Here is a 22,205-nt window from a genome sequence, read left to right on the forward strand (position 1 = left end):
CATCTGGGTCCAGGGAGGGCTTCTTAAGGAGGGGCCTCACCACCGCCTCCTTTAAGGCCGCGGGGAAGGCACCCTCCCACAAAGAAGCGTTTACAATTCCCTGGAGCCAGGCTCGTGTACCCTCCCGAGCCGCCAGTACCAGCCAGGAGGGGCACGGATCCAGTAAACATGTGGTTGCATTCAGCCTCCCCAGGATCCTTATCCCTTTGTCTTGTGCTATTTTTATGTTTTAGGTATTCTCTGTGTTTGCACAATTGTTAATCTTCCAGTCTCCGGGAGTTGAGTGACATATAAATTTAATAAATTATTATATACACAATTATGTGAAATCAACAGCTGCTAATTCTTTAGCTGGTGCTGGCCTTCATCTGCACTTCCCATGTTCTTCCCAAGAACCTAGAATTTTGGAATATATGTAGTATTTATATGAATCCAAGCAGTGTGGTCTTTTGTAATTGACAAATGGAAATTATTATTAACAATAGCAAAGTAAAACATGGAATGATATGTGTATATTTGAATGGAAAGAAGAAAAAAGGGGGGGAGGAAAGAGAGAAAAAAAGAAAGAGAAAATATACTGAGTTATGGAACCCCAGTTAAGGCTCAGCATCACCTCACTTGAGAGGGTTGTGTACGTTTAATCATAGCTCTGACACAAAAATGGGCTATATTGCCTGAAATTCCTACCACTGGTCAACTAGCAATAAGAGTGCAGTAATCAGCTTCCAGCCTGCCTGTATACTGTTATATATATATATATATATATAGGGGAAGTTTACCTATCACATAGTTCTCTATAAAAAAAGGGAATACAGCAACATAAGACTCACAGTTTCAATTTCCATGTCACTGCAAGTACAGTAGTCCTCAGCTTAGGATCACAATTGAGCTCAAAATTTATGTTGTTAAATGAGACATTTGTTAAGTGAGTTTTGCACCATTTTACGACAGTTGTTAAGTGAATCACTGCAATTGATAAGTTAGTAGCACGGTTGTTAAGTGAACCTGGCTCTCCCATTGATTTTGCTTGTCAAAAGTTTGACCTTGTGAAACAGCAACGGTCATAAGTAGGAACCAGTTGCCAAGCATCTGAGTCATGGGGATGCTACAGAGGCTTAAATATGAAAAATGGTCATAAGTCACTTTTTCCAGGGCTGTTGTAACTTTGAACGGTCACTAAACGAACAGTTATAGATTGAGGACTACCTATAGCCACAGCTCTTTTGTATGCTGTACAACCTTCTTTCAAGAGAAGGGAGGGGAGGACATTACGGTGAACAAAATTTTCCTGTGCGATCTGTGTTTTGATAGACTTGGGGATGGACAGAACATTAAGACAAGGGCCAATGGGAGAACCATGTTGATATTAATGTTAGTATTAGAAGTCTTAATGCTAATTTTATCCATTGGCTTTTAGAAAACAAATATCTACTGTGAAAATATTTTTAAAAAGCAAAAATAAAAAGTATAACAGCAAAAAAAAAAAAGGACAACAGTACACAGTACACAGGCAAGAGAAGGAATCACATTTTTTAAAATTGGATTGCATTCCAGGAACTATTAAGTCTTATGATCAGCTTCATATGCGAGATCTGTCAATCTACCACCTGTTTTGCACTGAACAAATGTGCTTGCTCTAGAAGAATGTAATACCACTGCAAGGCTCATGAAGTCAAACTTCAAAGCAATACAGTGAAACTTCCACTGATGTATAGCATTGTATTTCACAGCTGGACTCCCTCTCCAGAGAGCAAGGTTGTACTGGTTTTGTCTTTAGAAAAGATTTTTGCTTATTTGAAGAACTTTTTTTCTGAAAAAATGTTAATGCTAGTATAATGAATGAGACAAACTCAAGTTTAGGTTTCTGAAGCCTCATAACCTGGATACCTACATACGCACTTCTTTGTTCTTTCCTGTTCTCTTTTTTACTTGTTAGCATATACTATGCATCCTAATATATTCATATGATCCATATCTAAATATTAAAAATGCTTTTGAATTTCAATGCTTTTGCATGGTGTGCGTTTGTGGTGTGTGTGTGTGTGAGAGAGGGGGGGAATGTATTGTAATTTATTTTGCAACAATAAATAAAAATAAGTTCCAAACTAATGCCAGTGTCATGCCTGGCAGAATACTGTTACTTAAAAAAACACGGATATATAACTTGATATAACAACTTATTCCAACTTGTTCAACTTTTACGCTTTGGGGAACTTCGGGTTATAAGTTCTATTTTGTGCAGGAAACATGGGTGCTTTAGATTTGTGCAAAACTGGATATTTTTAAATAGGTTTATAAAAAGATTTTCAGGAAGAAGCACTTCCAGTCCAAAATATCAGCTATTAAAATCACAAGACCAACTAGCATCCTTTGCCTCATTCATTTACCTCTTCTTTCCACAGAGTTTAGCTGATTCACATAGATTTTTCTTTTGGGCTCATGTTGAGCTTTGGGATGTTCATCAAAATTCTGATCACATTCATTGCTTGAGGATAAACTCTTTTTTTTTCTATGCCTGGACAACCTCTTGATTTGTTCTAGAGCCATGATCAAGAGCCAAGATGGTGTACAACCCCATTTGATTTAGGAGAATATTTACGGATTTTTCATATGCAGTTTTGGGGGGAAAACCTCCAGTAATTTCCAAACAAAAAATGGCTCTTTAGGGTATTTTACATTAAGCACTGTCATATTCCATGTCTTTTCACAACTGTGGAACAGATTCTTTGGGGGAAGCTGATTAGATTAATGTTTTAGCATGTTGGACATCATATCTTGATACTGATTTAATACAGGTACAGTATGTCCTTCTACTATTTAAGACAATTGCATGGTAGCCTTGCAAGTTGAATAACATATCCCCAAATTAATCAAGAGCAGTTAATATAATGGTTGGAAGAGAAACAGTTGCCAAGAAGGTCACTCTAGGTTATCCTTGAGATGATCCAAACTATTGGACAGGCATGTTCAAGATGATTACTTTGGGCACATGGAATAGCTAAAACAAACAAAGGAAGCATCAATTGGTTTGAATTATAAAAATGCCTATTTCAGACATTCTAGAAGAATCAATGTGTATTTGTCTGCAGAAATACTTCTTCAGCAAAACTATATTACAAGGTCAGGGATAATATAATGATTTCTACAATAATAGGCCTGTATATTCTAAGCCACAGAAGACAAACAGGAATCAGGGTAGACCATCTGGCAGGAATATGGAATATTAAAGCATGGCTGAGTAAATTTACAATCCAGGAATCAGAACAGTTTCTGTACCTGCAAATCTATTTTGAGATTATCCAACAGACATTTGTTGGATAATCTCATCTTGTTCTTGAAACCTCCTGGAATACAATACATTTTTAGCATATGTTCTTCCATCATATAAATTGTGGTAGCTAATGTTATTACTTATTCCTAATAAGTAATCGTGGATGAAAAGTGAAACATTTTCAAAGGAAAAACCAAGAAATTCCAGTTGCCTTTTGGAAAAGCACCTTTGGGACAATCACGACCTGGATGATTGAGAATCTCCACTGACACTTATTCATAGGTTTCTGAACTTTTTCCAGGTATTGAGGGGCAGGTTTTGGGTGTATATCAAAATTTGATACACTGTCAAATCCTACTAGATATTCAGTTGCTAACAAGAAATTATACAATTCAGAAATTAAACTTCCTTGGTAATGATCCCTAATAAACAAAGCTAAACTACAAACAAAGCTGCAGTAGACTCTGCCTCCTGATTCAAAGTCTCCAACATAAAGGTTTCATTACTCAATAAAGGATACAGGGATTTCTTGTCCTTACGTACGATTCGTGTTTTTAGAGGAATGGATTCTCCAAAGTACCATATGGGGTATATTGTATAAAAAAGAAACTAATCGTCGTATACCACTTCCGACATAAGAAAAAACAACATCCAGACCGTTGTAAAAACATTGAAAGTCCACAGCAAGAAAAAAAGAGAATTGGGCATACTGTTTCTTTGTATTCAGACATTACACTGTCACTGTAAACATTTAAGTGAAACTGTTTTCATTGCAGGACGCTACAATCTGACAGTTTTGCCTGGGAAGGGGATACAGAGAACAGCATACATAGTAAGTTGATAGGAAGCCAACCAGTGCATCCCAAGACCCCGCCAAGCCTCGGCAGCTATCAGCTCCATTTTGCCTTGCAGCAGCTCCAACAACAGAAGCTTCAGTCACGGCAACTTTTGGACCACAGCCGAGCACGGCATCAGGTGACTAAGATGCATGAGGCTACATATTATTGGGAAAATATATAGGGGAAAAAAAACCCATACGGAGTTGAGCCAAATATGGTAAAAATTAAAATCTGGGGTATTTTTTTTTTTTTTTTTTTTTACAAATCATGGAAGTTTGCTTAGATATATAAGTAGTAACCATGGTACTTGGGACTGGAACTTCCAGCACTAAGCAATGCAGTGGTAAAGTGAGGATCGGGGGTTGTTAAGCTAATCCCATGTGGTTTGTAACTTGCCAGAAGGCAGAAAAAGTATGGCGGGCAGTGCAAGCATAGCAGAGCTAGGAGTACTGTTGTTTAATAGGGAAGAGTGTGTAATGGGTTGCAAGGCGTGACATGAATATGGTGGGGCCAGGGTGGGAGAGGGGTGCAAGCGACTTACTGGAGCGACTTGTGACCTTGCCTGCTGGTGTCCCCATTAATTTTGCTTATAGAAAGCTGGTAGGGAAGGTCACAAATGGCAGTAGTAATAGCACTAAGATTTATATATCACTCCATAGCGCTTTATAGTGCTCTCTGAGCAGTTTACAATGTCAGCATATTGCCCCTAATGATCTGGGTCCTCATTTTACTGACCTTGGAAGGATGGAAAGCTGAGTCAACCTTGAGCTAGTGAGGATTGGACCCCTAGCATTGGACCTGCACCATCAGGTGACCAAATAATGGTCATCTGACTGTGATTCAGCAACCATCAAGTGCCAAGTATCCAGATGGCAATGTCATAACAGCAAGGGTGCTGTGATGGCTGGAACTTTGTGGACCAATTGTAAGTCTCCTTTTACAACATCATTGTAGCTTCAAATGGTCACTGAATGAGTGGTCGTTAAGCAAGGATTACCTGTATTTTGATTTGCATAGTAATTTTGCAACCACAAATTCTTACAAATTGAAAGCTTCTTGTATTCTTATATCAGCACATAAACAAAGAGTGGGGAAAGAGAGAAAGCAAGCTTAACAGTATCTAGGTTGCGCAAGAAGTCAAGAAGTAACAGAAGGCAGTAGGGACAAATAGTTCTGTACAGAAATTTAAATTACCGGTTAATGTTCTATTTCTAATCAGATCAGTTTTGAAAGTTAAAATAACAAAACTAGGGTTTCTGTAGATTTTTGTACTGATCAATGCATTGGATTTTGTATCCTATAGTGCCAAATTTCTTTTTTCTTTGGTTTATATTTATTAGAATTTATATCCTGCATTTCATTCAGAAGCTTAAGAGAGTATTCACTCTTCCTATTTTTCCCTATACAAGCAACCCTGTGTGGTAGGCTGGGCTGATAGAGCATGACTAGTCCAAAGTCATCTAGTGGGCTTCTTTGTTAAAGGCAGACTGGATCCTGGATCTCTTGATTCCTAATCCAACACCTTAATCACTATTATAAAAATAGGTTTTCTCCCCAAAATATTTGCAGTCTGTCTAATTGCTTTCATTTATTAGTTTAGTTTTAATAACTTAAAAGCTTGGAAAATATATTACTAAATATACTAAGTATTTTACTAGCATGTTTTTTTCATTGTACCTAGAATAATGAACATTACCCTTCATATTAGTTAGCCCTGCTGTAATAAATAGTAACTTTACCTAAAGCCTAACACCGCACAATTTATTTCCATGTAGCAAATATGGCACAATAATTGCTTTGTTCTTTATGATATCATACTTGAATCTATTGTGCAAATGTATGGTTTTTCTAGCATACTTTCTTAGCTTTATGTTTTCAAAAATCTTTTACCCCAAACTGTGAGCATTAGGAACAGAAGAAAGCCAAAAATTAACTCCTGTTGTGGTTTCCTAAAACATTTTGGACAGAAAACTGCTAAGGGGAAAAAAAGAAACCTCCAATAGATTGACAATGGCTAGGAGGTCTGCTCATATAGCTTCTCCCTTCATTTTCAGCTCTTTCCAACTTTTAGTGAAGAAGAAATACTAGGCATGTTTTTAATGTCTGTGCAAGGGGACTCTGCTTGGCTAACCTTGTAAGTTAACTTGTGTGAAGGGGGCCATGATGCCTGGCTCTTTTAATTGCTGACATGGAGATGATGTTGTTCTTGGCTTGGGGCAAAGCCATTACTCAGGAGTTTCTCTTCAAGTGATCCTTTGTTAAGCTTCTGTTTGCATCTCCTCCACTCCCTCTTCCAGTCCCTCTGAGCACAGACGTTCTGTGGCAGACTTATAAAGATCATTGCCACATCTCAGGCTCAGGAAATACTGAAGTTTCCATTATTAAAGAAAAGGGGCTTTAATGCAGACGCTCTCTCTTTGCCTGGAGTAATAAAAGATTGAAATGATTTAAATGTAAAAAACAACAACAACAGGATTATAACCGGATATTCCTGCCCTCAATAATCAGCAAGTTTACTGTTATATTTCCTATTATCCTTAGGGAATAAGAAACAAATCTCTACCTAACTAATTTGTGTAAGTTTTCCTATTCATTCAGTCAATACCAGGTCTTCTTCATCTGCTGCACAGGGGCCAGGTTATCTGTGGGATATCCTTTCCCTAAAGACTTCTGCCCTACCAGATCAGATAGGGTTGGTACACTCCTGGTTCCTTCCCTTAGCTCCCATCAAATAAGGAAATATAAGGAAAGGCTGATGGAATTGGGTATGTCTAGTTTAATGAAGAGAAGGACGAGGGGGGACATGATAGCAGTATTCCAATATCTCAGGGGCTGCCACAAAGAAGAGGGAGTCAAGCTATTTTCCAAGGCTCCTGAAGGCAGGACAAGAAGCAACGGATGGAAACTAATCAAGGAGAGAAGCAACCTAGAACTAAGGAGAAACTTCCTGACAGTNTTATTATTATTATTATTATTAAATATTGCCATTGATGGGAGCTAGGAAGCATGCCTTTTCTGTGGCAGCCCTATACCCTATCGAACACTCATCCCCTGAAGTTCAGCAGGCCTCTATACTCCTAGCCTTCCTTAAAGCTTTCTCCCTGCTCCCTCAAGGGCTGGATAAGATTAGGTGACTGCACATCAAAAGGTTGATTTAGTGCCAGGTTTTTCTTTTTATTGTATTTATTTTTTATAGTTGAATGGTTTTTATGTTTTTATAGTACAATGGTTTTTAATGCGGCTTTAACTTTTGATTAGGATATGCCCAGAGTTGGTTCTAAGATGGGCAGCTATATAAATGTTTTAATTAAATAAATAAATTTTGACAGGATTGTTTGTCAACCACTGCTTCTCTTGAGTTCTTAAAAGCTCGTGTTTGTGCCATAAGTAGTAAACTCTAGCCATCTCATCTTCTATCGGCCTTTTTCAATTTCCTTCCATTTTTCCAAGATCAGGGTAGTCTTCAGTGACTCTTGCCTTCTCAAATGTTATGTGTCCAAACTATTTCAGCTATAGCAGGGGTAGGCAACCTTGGCTCTTTTATGACTCGTGGACTTCAACTCCCAGAATTCCTGAGCCAGCCATGCTGGCTCAGGAATTCTGGGAGTTGAAGTCCACGAGTCATAAAAGAGCCAAGGTTGCCTACCCCTGAGCTATAACGTCATCATCAGGGCTTCCAATGAGTTGCCTGGTTTTTCTTCTTCTAGCATTGAGGGATTTGTTCTTGGGTTCTAAGGTTCCCTCAACAGTTTTTGTTAGCACTTCAATTCAAAGACATCAGTTTTTCTTCTTCTTCAGTCTTTCAGAGCCAAATGTTGCAACAACAAAAAACATTGTCTTGACAATATGTATTTTGTTTTCGGTGTGTTATCTCTGCATTTAAATGAACTAGAATAGATTTAACAGTCTTATCCATAATATGTTTGAACAAGGACAGAATTTGAGTCTTCTCCTGCTCCTCCTATGCTCTGGTACCTTAGGCCACACAGCTGTGTATTGATCTCAGTTCCTTGGACTATAATAATGGCAATTCCTATGTGAGTGAATGCTTACAGAACAGTTTGTAAGCAACTCCTATTCAGACTTTCATGCTATTTTTTCTTGCATGCTATTAATTAGCGTGGATTTTCAATTCAGGAACAGTTTTGCATTTGAAAATAATAGATGCTAATTTAGATGTGTATAATTAAAACAACACACACATACACACAACACACACATAAAATGAAGTATTATTTTACAGTGAATTAATTGGTCATTTGAATAATAGGGTACTCTTGTTCCTATTAGAAAAATAGTCTATGACAAGTCTTCTTAGGAAATTAAGCATGGTGCTTATCTAAATAGTTATGCTTATGGACCTTCCTCATTTTAAACGTATGATTTCTTCTTGAAATACCACTTAAATATTAAGTATAAAACAAATGTTTTCATGTAGAATTGGGAGGTGACTTAAGACATGAGTCACCATGAACAAGGCCTGCTGGTGCAGAAAAATGTACAATTGGTGCAGAAGTTGAACCTGTAGAAAAAAAACCCCGCAGGTCATGCATCCAGGAAGAGTAGGAACCATGGGTCCAGGAAGTCTGCCAAAGTGTACACTAATTCTGATTGGGGAAGTGCATCCCCAAGTGCGCTTAAAGGTGGAATCTCCTAAAGTGGGAGTGGGGCTTAAAACCCACAAGTACTTAGTCTTGCCTGGATTTTCTGAAGCCTGCTCCTCCCCATCAAGGCCTTCACAGCCTCCAGGCATGGTGAATGGACCTTGGCAGAATTGTTTGGTTAGTCCAGCATGCAGATATAAACTGGGTATCATTGGCAACCTGAAAATTGTCCAGATCCACTGGGTCTAGCAGTGTTCTCTGAAAGAGGGGGCAAACAGCCATCTCCTTCAAGACAAGTGGGACCATCCCCTCCCACATGTTTTGTTTCTCATTATTGTCTATTTCAATTAAAAGAGAGGGTTCTGAGCTATTAGAATAAATAATACGGTCATGATTTAATTGTTAATAACAACTGTTTTAAAATAGTTAATATTCTTGATTACTCTGGTACTGTATACAGCAAGCTTTTTATATACTGTCCTTATTTTTTGCCTATCCCTTTTGTTTCACTGTCTTTGGTTCTTTATTTTCAGGTTCTTTTGTCTTTGTCTCACTCTGCTATAACTTTCTTTGGAAATTACTTTTGTAGGCCACATACAAAAGTCATGCCAGGAATGTATTAAATATATTTTTAGTGTAACAGCTGAGAAGAAGGAATTGGATCTGGCTTCTGTGGTTCATAGTTTAGGAACTTCTGGTTCCCTCTGTTCTTCAGTTTGAGTCTTCTTTCTGTTTATTTTCTTGCTTCTTTTTTCTTCATGAATCAGTGATCTTCAAAGAGTATCTGTATAGTGTGTATGACATACATCTTAATAATTTTTGCATGTAATCTGAGATAGATAGTATTCATAAGAATTGTTGATTTACATTCTTGAAGCAGGAAGAACTTGCTCTCTCTGAGGTTATCTGGGCAAAGGGGAATCTGGATTGCTTTGTTAATAAGCCTTTAAAATCATGGTTTTTCTGCTCAGGTTTTTTTTTTACATATCTTTTGCCAAGAAAAGGGACTGTGTATTATGCCTGTCCCAGAGTTTTGGTTTTTAAAGCATTTAAGATACAGCTTGCTATACAGAAAGATGTTTAACTCAATTTTAGAGCATATGTTTTGTATGAAAATGATAATTGATTCAATATTTGGCATTTGAAGGTAGATCTTTAGGATTGTAATTCTAGATTGTTAATCCTGAAATCCTTAATTTTTACTTCTTTATTGACTGAATTACTCATTAGCTTTATATAGTCTGCTGCCTTTGAAAATTTATTGGCCTTGCTGATTGGAAGTTCTGGGAATGGTAGTCCATGCAGACCTACAAATGAGAAAGTTGAGATAATTTTCTACATGCACTAAAAATCTAACAAATTGTCAGATCCTCTCAGGATTGTATTAGTGCAAAGAAATAAACATGTACACAGGCAATTCCAGACATACTGTATATAAATACTGAAGTGCTTGAATCTTTGGAAGTTTGAAACTTTGGAACATTGGATGGTGATCCTTCCCTCTGAATAAAAAGTGGAGAAGTGTTTTTTTTTCCTTCTTCTTGGGAGCAAAAATCTCCTTGGGAGATTATTTTTCTTGTATTAGATCTGTTATGCTATTTTTTCTTTATGAATCTAGAGGCTGTATTTTCACTGATAGTGAAGATATACATTTACTAGTCTTATTATGTTATTTGTTGTTCTTCTTCTTGTTGTGCCATATCCGTTATCGGATGTTGACGATCATGTTGGCGATCCGGTTTTTATCAGCAGCCGCACGAAAAAGTGCTGCTGAGTTTTGTCCAAACCAGTCCCTTAGATTTTGAAGCCATGATGTTCTTCTTCTGCCTGGACCTCGTTTGCTTTCAATCTTTCCCTGGAGGATTAAATGGAGTATGCCGTATTTTTCTGGGTGTCACATCACATGTCCGAAATATTCTAATTTTCATTTTTTAATTGTTTTGATGATTTCCCTTTGCTTTCCCAAGCGGCTTATCACCTCCTCATTTCTGATCTTGTCAACCCAGCTTATACGCCTGTAAATCCACATTTCAAATGCTTCTAGTCTCTTCAGGTGGCCTTCTGTCAGAGACCAACTCTCTTCTCCATAGAGCAGGATAGAAAAAATATAGCATCTGACAAGCCTGATTTTCAGTTTTAGGCTTATGTCTGACTGCAGAAGACCTTTTTCATTTTGAAGAATGCTGTTTCAGCTTTCTCTATCCTTGTCTTTACTTCAGTGGTCATGTCCCAGCTTTCATGTAAATTAGAACCGAGGTGCGTGATTCTTTCAACTTTTTCTAGTGGTATTCCTTCTGAATTTATTGGTGGTAAATTAACGGGTTGTTTGCTGACGACCATGATCTTGGTTTTTGAGGTGTTAAGCTTCAAGCCGTATTTTCAGATATTTCTGTGACTCTTGATGAAGAGCTGAAGGTCTTCATGTTTACTGGCAAGCAGAACTGTATCATCAGCATATCTTGTTGATCCAAACACCGTTTACTTTGATGCCAGGATCGATGTTGTCTAGTGCCTCGTTGAAGATTGACTCAGAGTAGATATTGAACAACAGTGGAGACAGAATACATCCCTGTCTGACCCCTCTTCTTATTTCTGCATCAGCTGAGTATTTTTGGCCTAGTCTCACATTTGCTACCTGATGCCAATACAGATTCTTTATTATTTGGATATCTTTGTCATCTAGTCCCCCTTGTTTCAGGATTTCTAATAGTTTGCGTTATCTTATTTTATCAAAAGCTTTTTCAAAATCAATGAAGCACATGTAAACACTGTGATTGACATTTCTACAACACTGTACAAGAACTTGAATGCTGAATAGTGCATCTCGTGTACCAAGATTGTTTCTGAAACCAAATTGTGTGTTACCTAGACGCTCTTCAATCATGTTGTATATTCTTGTGTGAATTATTCTCAGGAATATTTTCAGGGCATGACTCATTAAGCTTATTGTTCTGTATTCGGCACACTTGCCTATTAAACCCTAATGATACTTCTAATAAGGACCAAGTGGGGCGCCACATAAAATGTGTGATTGTGTTCAAAGCAACTTGAGAGATCCAAGCTTGAGAGACTGGATACAAATCTCCAATAGAGATTTAATTAAAGATACAATGCACAGCATTCTAAAAACAAAGATAATTAAGTAGAAGTTGTCAATCAAAGCATATAGAGTCCATGTTATTAGGCAGGATGATAGTGTTAGTTAGAAGAATCTCCTCACTAAGACAAAAAATATTTATCTGATACAGCATGCTGTGCTGTACATTGGTCAAGAACGTGTATGAGGAAACGGTACCTTCTAATACCTTCCAATTACTGTCCAATCACTATTAATCTTTTCTCCAATTTCCTTCCAAAATAATTTAAATTGGTGGTGATCTTTACAATCAACTGATACTAAAATAAGCAGTCTATAAAGAAATATTTTATCATCTTGATTCTCCTTTCATTCAAATATAGTAGATAATGTTTTCTAGTTTTACTAGAGAAAAAAATACCTAGAGATATATGTATATTTTTGCATTTTCTTGAACAATGTATATTCTATATGTCTTTTATCATATACAGATATATTTTTATACACTAAAATGTTCTAAATTTTGTGTCCTTTCATATTTTTCCCCATTACAACTGATGAACAAATTATTATTTTGCTGATCTCTCTTGAGAAAACCTGAGTGGAATTTCAACATTACTGAGACTTAGAGATGGAATTGAAAAGCATCAACACAACCCTCTTTCCCCCCAAATAATTGAAAGAAGGTAGACTGTTCCTTGCCACCTTCTGGTATCCTGGCTCAAATGTATTTGTTAGATGCTGGATGAGCCACATTGATCAATTCTCTCTCTGGTTGGAGAGAAGAAGAGAAACATGTTTCTAAACAAAACATAACTGCTAGCATGATCTAACATGGAGGAGGTTTTTGTAGATGCCTGCAACTGCTTTGAAGCTTCAGAAAAGATTCAGTCATAAAGAGAAGAATCTAGCCTTTAGGAGGAAGAATTTGGCTTTCTGTTTAGAACATAGCAGCTTACATGCTTGTTCTGCTATTACAGCGGTTCTCAACCTATGGGTCGCGACCCCATTTGGGGTCGATCGACCATTTCACGGGGGTCGCCAAGCAAGGCTGTCCGCCATTTTTTTCCCCTTTTCCGGCGGGTGCCTTACCTCCCTTGAGCTGGGCCAGCTGGTGGTCGGCCTGCTCAGTCTCTGCCGCTTGCCAGCTACGCCTCGGCCGGCGCAGGGGGCGGAACCACGCATGCGCGGCGCTCCTGGGCAGGGAAAGTCCTCGACTTACGACCGGTTGGGTAGTCCTCGACTTACGACCGGTTTAGTCCTCGACTTATGACCGGTTTAGTCCTCGACTTACGACCAGTTTAGTCCTCGACTTACGACTGGTTGGGGGTCGCGGCATTAAAAAGGTTGAGAACCACTGTGCTATTAGGAACCTAGCTCCACACTGATCCATTTAGGGTGATGGCCCAATAATTACTGTCTTTATGGGGAAGTGAGAGAGATGAAGAATGAATTTTGACAGATACAGGTAATCCTCGACTTATGAGCACAATTGAGCCCAACATTTCTGTTGCTAAGTGAGACAGTTGTTAAGTGAATTTTGCCCCATTTTATGACCTTTCTTACCACAGTTATCAAGTGAATCACTGCAGCTGCTAAGTTAGTAACATGGTTGTTAAGTGAACCTGGCTTCCCCATTCACTTTGCTCATCAGAAGGTCGCACATGACTCCGACATGTAACCGTCATAAATATGAACCAGTTGCCAAGCATTTGAGTTTTGATCACATGACCATGGAGATGTTGCAATGGTCGTTAGTGTGAAAACAGTCATAAACCACGTTGTTCAGTGCTGTTGTAATATTGAATGTTCACTAAATGTACTGTTGTAAGTCGAGGACTATCTGTATCTGAGGCTCTCCCTTAACAACAAAAGAAAAGAAAACCACAGATACAGAGGAAGCTACAATTGTACAAGAAACTATAAACACTGAGCCAGATCTCTCTCATCCAGTTCCAAGTTCTCAGCATTTGATCTCTACCACTTCCTTTAAAACAGGAATGAGGAAGAAGGGCTCTCGATATTACTGAACTACAGAGCCTGCTGTATCCAGCCATTAATCATATTGGCTAGGACAGTGAGAACCTTAATTGAGAAAATCCTTCACTGACTGGCCCCCAGATTACTTAGCCCTCCTTCAAACCGACCACCAAAATCTTGAAGCATCAGAATATTTATTAGCTTTTATTGCTGAACAGGAACTCTCAAAGGAGAACACTCTCAATCAAATGTTTACAACATAAAAGGGGAGTTTTGTAAGGTGAAGGTCAAAGACACGGATTGTGATCTGTTTAGGTCTTCTAGGATAAGATGCTAACTTTCTTCCTCAAATAATAATTCCAGTTATTTCCATAGAGTTATTGCAAAGTTCAAACAATTTGTAACTTGTTCTGTCTACTTCAAAATGAATATTGAGTTATCTTTGCAAAATGAGTTGAGGTGACAAAGACTGGAGACTTTTCTTTAGCAGGAGAATCAAAATCCTGTACATGGTTTTTGGCTTTGGAATACGCAGACAATTATGTTTTCGTTCACATGATGATAGGAAATGAGATTTTTAGTTCTTTTCCTGCTGCCTGAATGCTAGTGGGTTGTTGTTAATTTTTGATTTGATTTGATTTGATTTTTTGATATTTCATTATATTGAATGGTGCCATGTACAGCGTATTATGAGCTGTTATTTGTATAAATTGTGGTTTGAATAAGTCACAGAACCAACATTGTGCAAACTGCAATGATTTCCTAATATTTATCTATTCTAACAGACATTTTAAAGATTTCTTGCTCAAGAGTGTGTGGGAGAAGGTGGCTGTTGCTGGCCAAACTATTAAATTAGATTAATCATTTGGTCATATTTCAGAAAATTGGTATACATACACACATGCAATTTTGTGAATGTTTCTGAGTATAAGCAGGGTTTGTTCTGGCTTTGAAATGCAATATGTATGTGTGGTAATTTGTAGCTAACATAGGTGCTGTTAAACAGTCCCATAGCACTATTTTCAACCTAGTATCAATTATTCTTCAAGAAAACAATTTCTTCAACACAAATAAAGAAACATTTTTTTAAAAAAAGACTACAGATCCTGTTGCCAGGTTTAGTAAGTTGATTTAATTTGCCTAACAATAATTTGCTAGGCCTTTCTTCCCTCCCTTAAGCAGTCTTTGACTAAGTGAAACTGTAGAAAAATGTGGCCATGGCTCACTCAAATGTATTGGCCTGATTTCATTGATCTAAGATGATTTGTTAGAAAACAGTAAAGAAACGAATTGTCTGATTCGGCCTAATATCTATATGACTTCCTGTTTCAAACCTAGATGCACACAGCAAAGAACTATTCAAATGATAAATGCTTAATAACAAATGATAAATGGTAAATGTTTAACCATGATGAAAGAAATAGGATGATGCTCCATACTTGTTATCTGGTTGCCAAATTCTTGAAATACTTAATGTTTTACACACAGGGCTCGTAATACATACTAAATTTATATTTCTATTAATTAGATTTTTATCCTATCTTTCCCACACCATTTCCCAGTTATTTATATATTACAGTGTACATAGATCATCCTCTTTCTATTTTGTCAAGAAGGTAGGGAATTTCTACCTTTTTCATTGCAGTTTTCATTTCTCACTTCAAAAGCATTAGTAATACTTTTGAATGATCTCTGGCTTGGGTGGGATCCTTGCCTTACTTGACCTCTTGGTGGCTTTCGATGCCATCGACCATGGTATCCTTCTGGATCAACGTGGAGGATTGAGGTGAGCGGCATGAGTTTGTTCTGGTTCACTTCCTTTTTCTGGAGTCTATTCCAGTCCATGGTGATTGGGGAGGAAAGATTCTGCCCCTGGCCCCCACTCTGGGGTTACGCAGGGATTGGTGCTCTTCCCTCTTCTGTTTAACATCTACATGGGACTGCTGGGTGAACGTATCCATTGCTAGGCAGTGAGGTAGATCAGTATGTTGATAACACCAGACTGTACATCTTTGCTTCTGGCAAATTAAGCATTCTATAGATGTCCTATCCCAGTGTCTGGGGGCTGTGAGTATCTGGATGGGAAACAACAGGTTTCAGCCGAATCCTGGCAAGAGTGAGTGGTTTGGGGTTTGGGGGCCCTCTGGTTCTAGGATTATAACTTTCTGGTGCTGGATGGGGTTGCACTGTCCAAAACAATCTGTGTGCAATCTGAAGGTCCTCAAGGATTCATGAGTCCTGTTTGATAAACAAGTGGTATATCATGCATCTATTGCACTTGTTCCTGGATCAAGCGGCCTTACTCATGGTCATTCATGCCTTGGCCACACTCTAGACTGCCCTTGAGGAATATCTGGAAACTTCAGCTGGTGGAAGATGCGGTGTGAGCAGTTATCTGATTTTTGTACAGCACACATTACATGTCTGCAGCACAAGCTGGATTGGTTACCAGTTTGTTTCCAGGTCCAATTCAAGGTGTTGGTGTTGACCTTAAAGCCCTACTTGACATGGGACTGGATTGTTTGAGGGGCCACCATTGCCCAATTTCATCTATCAGATTTAACAGAATGGACATATGGAGTCAGTCATCTAGGGAATTATATATGGTGGCACCTAGGCAGTAGGCGTTTTCTGCAGTGGCCCTGTGTTGTGGAATCTTTCCCCCGCCCTGCCCAAGGTAAGTATACTTTCATTGTTTCTAAGCTTCCAAAAGTCCCTGAAGACCTGGTAAAACCAGCAGGGGATGAGTGAACTAGTGAGGTGCCCATATTGCTATTAACATCCCTTTGTCTATTATTCTTGCTTTAAGTGTTTTTATTGTTTTAAATGTTATAATATTTGTTAATGACAAAGATATTAGATATTTATTGTTTTAGTTCTGCATAACCAAAATTACTTGCTTGGGAGATGGGCGGCCACATAAATTAGATAAATACATACCTGGTCTTTATGTAAATTTAAGCTTTGATTGTGGTTATCTTGATTCATGCAATGTGAGAAAAGTTTGACTGTTTTCAAATCAGAAACATTGGTACAATGGAAAACTATCACTATTTTAATATATATATATGCCCTAGTACATTATTTGAATATCTGAAATAAAAGTAATGGCTGTATTCTCTGTGACTTGAAATACATTGAAATTGTATTGAGCTTCTAATAATTCACAAATAGCATTTACTGATCCATTCTAGCTGGTAAGATCATATGTTCTCTTGAGATCTTGTTCCATCTCTAAGTCTGTGTCTAAAGAGTACATCTGAATAATAAGGCCTAGAATATTTTTCACATGGGAAATAATGAAATTTAAAACCACACAAATAGCCCTATAGAAATCCTAGTGTTTGTTGGAAATGTTTATATTGAATACGACACAACTCATGCTACTGTGTACATATTATTTGGCTCACTCTACATTCAACAGCTCTCAGCGATTCCTTCAGATGCATTCATTGCACTTTTTTATACTAGACGAAGTTTATATTTGCTGACCTTGAGATGCCTCTTTTGTCATCCAGGATTGTCACCCCAGTATCATCTGTGAGAAAATGCATTACTTCAGCCATCAACAAGTTTCTGATTTCTCTGGTTTTTCTAGGTTTTCTCCACCTAGAAAAACAGTGCAGATTTTTGGATTTTAAACTATTGCTAGGGAGATCTGTCTGAATTTCCTTTGTCTTCCATCTCAAATTACAGCTGATTCATGCCTGATTAAGGTTTTTAGTTCAGTTTAGTTTGTTTTTGCTGAGAGGTCAATCTTTTCTCTGTAATCAAAACTTTTAATCATTGCTATCCCCCCCCCCCAAAGTAGCTTCCCCTGTCTCCTCAGCATCTGTTATAAGGGCCCACAGCAGGGTAGTTTTCTTTGAAGGTGAATCCAAGACTGGGTCAGTGTTAGATCCTGGTCCCTGTATGCTGATTGGAGCACATAGCAGCCAGAAAACAAAACAAAGAAACAAAAAAAAAATTGGGATATCTGCTGCCCCCAAGAAAAACAGTTCTGACCTTTCCTTAGCCTCTGACAATTATGCTGTTAAAAGTTGCTTTGTTGACTCTTCCCACTGGGCAATAGAGCTGCTTGTCTGTCTGCAGAAACACTCACAGGGCTAAGCAAGGCATGTACAACAGGAGGGTTACACATTCAACCATTTCTCCATTATACAAAGAACTGTGAAATTAGTATTGTACAAAAACAATGGTTTTATTATTTTCAGAAACAGAAATCTAATCATATGAACGGTTCGATTAGTCATAAAAAAATAAATTCTTTTTTTCCCTTTTTTACTAGGCTTTGTTTGCCAGCTTCCCAACATCCAATATCAGTTCTGCATCCAGTCTCAGTTCTACAGCCTTGTCATCTAGTTCTTGTAGTCGCAGAGGATCAAATTCCATTTCTGAAGTCCAGAATGCATCTGGTCTGCACAAAGTGATGTCATCCCAGAGTGCATCTTCACATTTGGTCCCTAAGCCCCCAGTCAATATCAGGAAAGTAGCATCTCAGAGAATATCCAAGTAAGTTTGTATTCCTCAATCAGAAGCAGTCTTGAAATTTTAGATGAATAAAGGTTAACTTGCAAGTGTCCCTGATTTCTTCTTGTAGATATAAGGAAGTTTCTACGCTGAACTAAGGAACCCAGTTAGATCTGGGATTTGTCCTAGATAATTTTAACAATAGATAATATAGTTTATTTCCTGAATATGGTGGATTTTTATGACCTCTGCATATTACAACAAAAGAGATACATTAATTTATAAATGCTTGATATTTTTGTACATTGTACATTTGTACTTTGCAGATTTCTAAACTTTGGTCTTAACATATTGTAATAATTGCTTTCTGAAAGATTGATTATAGTTGTATTTAATTATTAATGTAATAATGTATGTACCTATTTAACTTTTAAGTTACTTCAGTTGCATGTTAAATTTGTTATCCTTTTTTAAAAAAGATTATTAAAGTGGAATCTGTCTTTTTTTTTTTTTACATTCAGTTGTTTTGTGCCTTTCTACTACAGGTAGTCTTCTCTTAATGACCACACAATTGGGACTAGCAACTCCATCACTAAGTGATATAATCATTAAGCAAGATGTGTGATTGTGACAGACTTAGAATCTCACCTCTGTTGCAGTCTTAAGCGAATCACCCCAGTGATTGAGATATCATGTGATCATGACATGCAATTTTACTGCCACTCCTCTTGTTGGAAGCCAGCAGTTGAGCATGCAAATGATGATCATGGGATGTTGCAACAGTTGTTAACATCCACCATTTGCAAAGTGCCCAAATTTTGATCACATGACCATGGGGACAGTGCAACGATCCTAAGTGTGAGAAGCAGTTATAAAGTTACTTTTTCAGCACAGTCATAACTTCAAACAGTTGTTTAACAGGGCATTCGCTATCCCAACAAAAACAACATCAAAAAAGATTTTTGGTTGTACCACATAGGAGATGCCATATTACTATCAATCCTCTTGTGGCTGAAAAACCAACAAAAGTATGGAATGTATGTACCAGCTGCATAGCTAGTTTTGTGGTAGCTAAATATATTAAGAATGTTGTACAGATGGGTTATCTGGAATTATCTGCATCAAGTCCAGTATTTGATCAGTTCCTTGACACTTTGACATTTTGACAAATACAAGAGATCTTTGTGCTTCATGGATAAGTATCAATCAGAATATCAGTTCAAACCCAGGATATTAGATGAGCTTTATGGAAGTTGTATATATGTGTTTTCTTCACAGTATGCTTTGCAACCGGGTGCTTATAATGCAGTAGCTGATGTTAATATTGACATGGGAAGAGAGATTAAAAGTTCCTACTCGCCTATAAGCAAGTCAATTTTGTTTTCTATGAAAGAAAAATATATATACTTCAGAGTTGCAAAAACATGTACAGTCCCGATGTGCCAATATACTTACAGGCAACTAATTCCCTCAAAATCAATTTTATCCAAGCATGTTTATTACTTGGTTGATAATAAGGAATGTTTTTTCACTGTGGTTTCTCAAACTTGCTTCATCATACCTATTTAGAATATTAAGAAATCCTGTATAAGAAATTCTCTGAGCAGCCAGAGGGCATAATTAAACTATTTATTTTAACTACAGAACCTTTACTATAGTCTGCAGTGTCTTTCACAATACACAAAACTGGATTCTATTGTTAGGATGAATATTGCAACTGTTTCTGTTTTTTACTCACCAGTTTCATTTTTGCCCACTGGATTACTGTATCATTTTTAGGATTTCAAGCTACCATCTTTGGTTAAAAAAAAGTATTTTTCCTTTAAAAAAAGTATCCTTCCTTACTGAAATACTGCTTTTTTCAAAATTAGTTTATTTGATTTATGGCCTTATATTTTAGCTGATGCAGAATGATACCAGCCCCTTCTGGGGGAAATCAACTTCCCTCATTCAACACTTTCTTAAATATATTGTTTTCCTTGATTCACACTGTTAAAGAATGGGGTCACCAGCCAGTGCCAGAAGATCTTTGGCCTCATTATATGTACATATTTAGTGGGAGGCATCTATCCTGGATTTATGCCTACCTTATCAACCAGTAAAATTTTGTTTTAAATCAATGGAGTCTTTCTGGTCAGCTATGCTAAAATTGTCTTAGCCATCATGATCTTTGAGATAAGTTAGGCTGCTAACCAACATATTTTGACAAATTTGATAAATACTTGGTAATTTTGGGAAGTGGACATTCCAATCAAATTGACAATGTACAGGTGATTTCCCCCCCCCCCTGTTAGGAGAGGAATGTGTCAGTTCAGGTGACAAGCATTTCAGTGAGTTCTTGTGCTTGCTAAGCAATAAGATGTATATTTGAAGATGCCGGGTTGCTGTACTCACATATTGGCAAAGAGTATGTTTATCTTCTTGAGATAGATTTGCAGCTCCCTGGACAGACTTTATTTAATTGTGTTTTTGTGGTTTCTACTCTGTGACATGTAAGAGTGTGGGAAAGCTGGAAAAAGCCTGGCTTCAAAAATGCACAAAAGAGGGAAGAAGGAAGATACTTTGGGAAAAAAACAATTATTCAGAACAAAGAACACAATTTCAGAACATAGTTTAATTATCAAAGGGTACCAGAAGTCATTCTAGACATACTTTGTGAGCTATTTTTCAGGATCTGGTACAGGTTCCAAATCTCTCCTGGCCATTTATAGAATTACATAGTGATTTCCATGTGAGATATATAGAAATAGGGGCTCCTAATATATTCCCACAAAACTGAGGTTGATTCCATAAAAATTCTTTATGGGATCTGGTTCATTGATTCATGTGTCCTTCTATATTTCCTAGCTATAAAACAGATTGTCTGGTTGAAAAGAACTAAAAAGTTCGAAATAGCTATTCCAGTTCTCCCTTAATTCTTTGTTAGCAATCCAAAGTGTCAGCGCCAACCTCACCCAGCACAAAGGAGCCGAAGCAACTGGCTAGCAAGCTCTAGTAGAGGTGGTAGAGCACGCCCCCATGTGCTCGCTGGCCTCTGTGTGCAGGGGCTGATGGTGTCAGGCAGCAGCTGCCCCTGCCTCGCCTTGCCCCGCAGCAATGTCACCCCCGCCCTACCCCCTGCCTTACCCCGCAGGATGCGCCACCCACCAGAGACCCCCTGGACCTCCCCCAATCCTGCCCAGCCCTCACAGGCATCCCCCCACGAGCAACATCAAGGTGGCCACACCACCCTGGCCACGCCCACTCAGTCTGCCATGACCACCGTAGCCACGCCTGCCCCCACCCCCCTGAGGGCACCACAGTGCTGATGCGGCCCTGGCACTTTGCGATACATAAGTGGGTTTGGGGTTGCGGTTTGGGCACTTGGTCTCTAAAAGGTTCGCCATCACTGGAATATATAAAGACAATTGTAGACATGTTATTTTGAGGAGGTCTAATGACAATTATAAGAGATACCAATGTTAAGAGTTAAATATCACACAGGATTCATAGCTCAGAAAAAAATTAGAAAAAAATGGCATTAAAATCTTTATTTCATATGTAAGACAAATTTCTTATTTCACAGCTTTTAAAAACAGATTCGTTATCTCTTTTTTTGCTGTTAACCAAGTCTATCAAAGTGGAAGAACATATATGTGTAAATAGGAAATATTAGAGATTATATTTGGATATTGTTTAGGATTGAAGACATTACTAGATGATTTAAATGATTGACATGGCTTAAAAATGGTGTGGTTTAGATGTTTCTCTCCATTTCATATGAAAGGAACTTCTATAGATTTTTATGTTTCTTTGGGATTGAAGTCAATCATGTTGACATTCTAATGCAGACGTATTGAAGCTGTGAAAGAACACTATTGTATTCCTGTTTCCAAATTATATATGTATGTGTACGCATAGTTCGTATCTGGTGCAAAATGAGGTGAAACAATTCCTGCAAGGCACCTTTTTCATCGTAAAAAGTT

General features: G+C 37.8%; 1 protein-coding gene across 1 annotated transcript in view; it reads left to right on the forward strand.

The window, feature by feature from the left end:
- Positions 1-22,205, forward strand: part of TTLL5 (tubulin tyrosine ligase like 5) — a 127,498-nt gene that overhangs the window by 102,957 nt on the left and 2,336 nt on the right. Inside the window, exons 31-32 of the mRNA XM_029283790.1 lie at positions 4,048-4,246; positions 18,059-18,282. Coding sequence (XP_029139623.1) covers positions 4,048-4,246; positions 18,059-18,282 — 423 coding nt within the window. The remainder of the gene's footprint in view (positions 1-4,047; positions 4,247-18,058; positions 18,283-22,205) is intronic.

The sequence above is a fragment of the Protobothrops mucrosquamatus genome, unplaced genomic scaffold, assembly GCF_001527695.2.
Source record: "Protobothrops mucrosquamatus isolate PMUCROS unplaced genomic scaffold, P.Mucros_1.0 scaffold231, whole genome shotgun sequence".
NCBI classification, from domain to species: Eukaryota; Metazoa; Chordata; class Lepidosauria; order Squamata; family Viperidae; genus Protobothrops; species Protobothrops mucrosquamatus.